The sequence below is a fragment of the Pteropus alecto genome, unplaced genomic scaffold, assembly GCF_000325575.1.
Source record: "Pteropus alecto unplaced genomic scaffold, ASM32557v1 scaffold114, whole genome shotgun sequence".
Classification (NCBI taxonomy): domain Eukaryota; kingdom Metazoa; phylum Chordata; class Mammalia; order Chiroptera; family Pteropodidae; genus Pteropus; species Pteropus alecto.
In genome coordinates, this window is record NW_006435793.1 from 4577480 (window position 1) to 4583232 (window position 5753).

General features: G+C 49.2%; 1 protein-coding gene across 2 annotated transcripts in view; it reads right to left on the minus strand.

The window, feature by feature from the left end:
• Nucleotides 1-1495: 1495 nt before the first annotated feature.
• The window catches only part of GRHPR (glyoxylate and hydroxypyruvate reductase), an 11242-nt gene continuing 6984 nt past the window's right edge, over nt 1496-5753 (minus strand). For both annotated transcript variants that reach the window (XM_006911570.3, XM_025046570.1), the window contains exons 7-9: nt 5208-5343; nt 3708-3838; nt 1496-1834 (exon numbers count right to left, since the gene is read on the minus strand). In XM_006911570.3, the coding sequence (XP_006911632.1) occupies nt 1713-1834; nt 3708-3838; nt 5208-5343 (389 nt within the window). In that variant the 3' untranslated portion in view covers nt 1496-1712. The remainder of the gene's footprint in view (nt 1835-3707; nt 3839-5207; nt 5344-5753) is intronic.

Sequence of the window (5753 nt, forward strand, 5' to 3'; positions counted from 1 at the left end):
TGGGTCGGCATGGACAATAAGAGGCCCTACCTGGGGACAGGAGCCAGTGACACCGGGAAGAGCAGTGGCAGCCCTTCTTCCCTTCCATCTTGAGGAGGTGGTGCTAAGAGGCTGAACCCTCACCTCAGCTTGGGCTCAAGTGGACTTTGCTTGGGGGCCTATCTCCAATACAGTGGCTGGAGCCCTGCCTCTCCTCTACTACATGGAATCTAGAATTGCTCATCTACCTCTTAGTCAATCCGTTTCTGTGTGTGAGAAGCAAGCTTGCGGGCCAGTGTCCTCATACAAGCTATGTAGTACTTAAAAGATAATTCAGAGGTTCCCTGAAAAACCAGTCCCAGGGTTCCTGTGATCCATAGTTTCTACCTGAATTATAACTCGTATTGGGTACCTGGATTTTGATTGGTTAGCCTTAATTATAGCCTGGCATAATCATTTCTGGTGATTAAATCGTAAAGTTCTATCAGCACCCATGTCAGTGGTGCTATGCTGGTCACAATTTGAGATTTTGAAATAAAAAAATTGTTAACATTCATGCCTCTAACTAAATATGTGTTCTTTTTCTTTGCTTAGGTTATTAATGTTATTTGAAGGAATTTGAGCAGCAGATGAGGGGTAAAGTGGTTCGGATGGTTCTAATAATTAAAATGCTAGAGGTTTAAGGACTGAGATGGGAAGCTGAACCTGCAGGTCACTAGATGCCAAAAAAGGGAAGTAATATTGCTTTCTTTGCTAATGCTGCTTTGACCAGTATTTTTTTTAAATCAAACCTGGAAAATATTGTGTACTGTCAGAAACGATTATCGGTCATTCCCTTCTGTTGAGTCCTTTCTGCCCTGCCTGCTCTCTTTCTGTCATGGACATGTGTGAGGTTTTGTTCTCAGTCCTCCTAGTTTTACTCTTGGAGCACCTGCTTAATCTTGTGCTTTCTGCTGGTCCCTTCCTTGCCTCCCAGGCTGAAAACTCCACCTGCAAGTTTGGCTTGGCTGTGGGGAAGAGCTGGAACCTGACTCTTCCGGCAGGAGTAGGGCTGCGGTGGTGCTGGGGGCCTGGGCCTTGGGGAGGAATGAGGTGATTCGAAAAAGGGCATCCACCTGGAGGTAGGGATGAGGCTGAGATAGGCAAAGGGAGCAAAGTGTGAAGGTGCTGAACCTAATTTTAAAATAAAAATTAAGAAAGTCACCTACTTCTAGTTATTCTTACCTGGTTCTCTTTGCCATGAATATTTAATTTGCCCTGATGATCTAGGTTGCAGATTCAAATGCCATGTTCGTGAATGGGGTGTGGTTGTCCTGTTCTCAGTGACAGACACGTGAAGGAATTTGAGCAGCAGATGAGGGGTAAAGTGGTTCGGATGGTTCTAATAATTAAAATGCTAGAGGTTTAAGGACTGAGATGGGAAGCTGAACCTGCAGGTCACTAGATGCCCTGATTTAGAAAAGGTAAAGCAGATGCTCTTGTCATTAGCTTCTGCCAGTTACAGGCCAACACAGTCTCTCAGAGAATTATTTAATAGAATTACATGCTTTTGGCTCAGATGTTTCCAACCACAAAAGTGGCAAGCACATCTATCAGCACCAATCTTCCCTCCACGGAATCAGAAGAGGTCGAACTTTTCCTTAGCTCCCGTCCTGTGGGTCCAAATCAAGCACCTGCAGCACCTGACAGCACCCTGGGCCAGTTTGATTCCTGGCCCTCGCGGTCTCATCTGGCTACAGCTTGAATTCACTGGGCATTGGCTCCCCTCTCAGGCCAGCCAGCAAGTTGTTAGCTGCTAACAAGGACATGGTGTTTCGGGTTCCATAGGTGGCACTGCCGATGTGGGGCAGGATCACTGGAAAGAAGAGGAAGAGAGCGAAGTAAGAGGGTGGGTCACGAGCCTTAAAGCAGTCACTGCTTTCATGGCTAGGGCTTGCCAGTAAGAGCAGAGGCAGCCTGCCTCAATATTCCTTGATTTGCCTTTTCTTCTACTGTCACTAAGCACTCCACTCCCCTCAGGCCGAGGGCTAGAGTAAGAGTAAAGGGAATCCAGGTTACTGACAACTAGACACAAGAGTGACGAGGGATATGTCCCCTAAATACAAGAATGTTGACCTAGAAGGGGTCTTGGAGCTTATCTAGAATCCAACTCTTTGGTTATCAGATAGTGAATGGTGCCAATTTCACTGCTCATCCACACCCTGTGCTCCCTGAAAGTGATACCGCAGGGCTTCTGATCTACAGAAACAATGACAAGATGAAATACTGGACAGCACACTGTGGCCCCACTGCACAGCAAGTGAGGCCACTTGTTCCCAAAGAGTGCCTTTCAAAAGCCATTCCCTGGAGCACTGAGCTGAACTCCAAGGCCCTGGGGGGATGGGGCAGTTTTCTAGGCTGTGGACACAGGCTAGACAGCGCAGCCAATATTCCTTTTCAGCTGGCAGAGGGGTGGGGATGGTAGAGTTCCCAAGGGCTACAATAATGGGAGCATTCACTGGGGAAGGCAGCTAAGGACCTTCTCTTTGGCTTTCTATTCCAGAATATAAATAAAGAACGGACTGGCCTAGACAAGGGCCCTAAGGCCCTTGCCACTCAGGCTTTGTATCAGTCTAGGGACAGAAACCATCCAGCCACCTGAACAGACAGAACTTAAATATAAAGAACTGTTAACAAGGTAACTGAGGAGGCTAAAAAGAGAACACTAAGGCGACACTACTCAAAGCATGGTCCCAGGCCCAGCAGCACTGGCGTGGGAGCATGTTAGTTAGAAGCAAACATTCTCAGGTCCCCTCAACCCCGATCTATTGAAGCAGAAACCCTTGGGGGCCCAGTAACCTGTGTTTGATCAGTCCTTCCAAGTAACTGGAACATAACAGTTGAAGAAACCCTGCACTAAGGTGTGACAGAGACAGTGACTCTGTGAGGAAGCATCTATCTCCCTAGGACTAGGGGGACAGAGGCAAAGGATGGGATTGTTAACACTTAGAAGACTGAAGGAAGGGCCTCTGCAACTCAGACCTCTGCGGCTGGGGCACTGACTGGCGGTGGCTTGTGTCTGAGGGGGCACAATGGTTAACCGAGTGCTGGGAAAACTGCAAACGATTCCCCAGCCACTACAGGAAGGAACTGCTACTGTTAGTGAAGAAGCTGCTGCATGCCTCTCGCAGACAGGAAGGCAGGAGGGAGCCAAGTCTGCTCCCTCCAGCCTGTCGGGCTGCCTCCGGCGTCCATACTGACAGGGCCCAGCAGTAACGGGGCGTGCAGAGTCCCAGCCGCTGCACCATAAAGCAGAATACACAAGGGTAGGTTTGGAGACGAGCTTAATAATGGGCACAAGTTACAAATAGGTATTGTAAATTACATATGTGACTTCTCACAAACTGACAACAGCAATTTACAGTATGGGTTTTACCTGTTACCTGTGACTAGCTATGAACATAAGACACACAGTCAACCCACTCTTTTTAAACAAACCCACTCATCTAACCCCCACCCCCACCCCCACCTCCATTCACTCCTTTAAGGATACAGACCTAGGCGAGCATGCTCAGGAGGTCCCTCCCCTATGTCGTTATGTACCAGTGCCACTAACAGCATAAACATTTATGGTCCCTTTGTGTTTCGTACTGTTCGTAGCAGCTTCACACACAGCACCTCCAGATCACCTACTACTGTGGTCCTGTCGGTTATGGGAGATAACTGAGTTGGGAAAGCACAGTTCTTACCACAGTTCTTCAGGGTCAGGAGAGGGTGGTTTGTGGGCAATGGTTCTGGGGTCGTCACGTCCAGTCCAGCAGCTGCAATCTGGCTGCTAGTCAAGGCCTGGTACAGGTCATCCTGGTTTACCACTTCTCCCCTGGGAATGACAGCGGTGATATGGGTGCCCCGAAGCTCCCTCAACCCAGGCTCCTTCTCTCTACCCTTTAGGGCAGAACAACCCAAAGAATGAATTTTCCCACCAACCTTGGCTTCTAAAGCGGAAAATTTTATATATACTTGTCTATGTCTGTATAGTAATTCAGGTCTTACAATCAGAGAAGCCCAGCCCTGCCACTTTCTAGCTGTGTGACCTTGAACAAGTGTCTCAAATTCTCTGTCTCAGGTTCCTCTTCCGTAAGACAGGGAAATACCACCTAACTCCCAGGAGTACTGACATGCACTACTGCATGAACAGGACCCGGAAGTCTGCATTTGTATAGGGCCCCATCCAGGTGTTTCTGATCTAGTGAGTCCCCAGACCACCTGCTAAGAACCACTGCAGGGTGCCATTAGTCACCTGCCCAATCGAGGGTAGAGACACGAGGATATACCTAACTATACCCATCTGAGTAAGCAGTCTTCCTTCCTATGACTCAAGAACTGATTTGCTAGAGACTTCATATCGTGCACTAAATAATACTCATGCAGTCATAAATAACACAGCATCCTGCACAATACTGGGTCCGAGTGGGTGTTCTGTAAATGGAAGCTGTGACACTGTAGGCCATCAGTATGAGCCCTGTGTTCATGCCACCTCCAGATACCTCCTTTGTAGCTAAACATTAGTAATTGCGGGAGCCTCTGGGGTGGAGAGCCCTAGGGGTGACTTCATCCAACCCCTTCCCTCACCTTTGTTTGCCTCCAAACTGATTTAAGCAGGTTCTAAGGATACCAGTTAGGAAGGGGTTAGAGGGATAGAGGAAGGTCAGCCCCCAACACATGCCCAGTGGCCTGAAGGCAACCTCGGGACATTCTGAAGAACCAAGACAGCCCGAGTTTTAGGTCTGTCTTCTCAGAAGCATGAAGGTTCAAGCTGTCACTGACTCACACAGACAAACCCAGGCTCAACACAATGGAAAGTGGCCTCTGAAGGGCTGTAAGACAGTGACATTTGACCCTCTGCAGTACAGAGGAACAGGGGCTACCCAAGGTTACCTGGGAACTTGCTGCCATCATGCCTCCATTTACTGAACCAACAATGCAATGTGGCCAGCCCTGAGCAAGGCTGGAGTGACTGCTGGAAACCAGACACACCAGGTCCTGCTCTCACAGCTTCTCCTCCCAGCCTGGGCGTTTTACTGTATGTATTTGAGTTAGCTGGCTGGTTGGTTTGTGGAGACTGCCAAACTCAGCCTGAGGTCTCATTGACAACCCATGGGGAAGAAAAACCTCAGATTACAGCAGCAGGGACAGCCCCTCTGTAGGCTTACCCAGTGACCCATGGGAGTCAGGCAGCCCCAGGATACCTGCTGATGTTGACAAACACGGCTGTTTTCTTCATTTGCTGGAAGAAGGCGCTGTTGCAGAGCCCCTTGGTTGCAGGCGTTAAGGAGCAGGACACGATGATGAAATCAGACTCGGCGGCCAGCTGGGAGGTGGTCACTGGGAGAGGGAGGGAAGGCCCAATCAGATGCTGAGTCCCAGGTTAGAGACAGCAAGAGGGTAGGAGACCAGACCCTTCTCTCCTCCCATAATGGAAACTCCCCAGGTGTTTCCTGAAGGCCTTGTCTCCACCTGGACTACTCTGATAGCTGTACAAAGTTGACAGCCACTCATGGGATCCTGGTATATTATATCATTCACCCAGCCTCTTGGTCTAACAGATGGGGAAATTGAGGCTAGAGAGGGGCAGGAATTTGTCCAAGGTCCCACAGTAGGAACTGGGCTGCTCTGGCTTTCACCAACTTCAGGACCCAAAGTGCCAAAGGGCTAAGGAATGGCTGAAATCCAGCCTACCCTTTGAACACCAAGCTGTGCATCCCGCCGAGGGACTGGATCCACCTGGACACGGG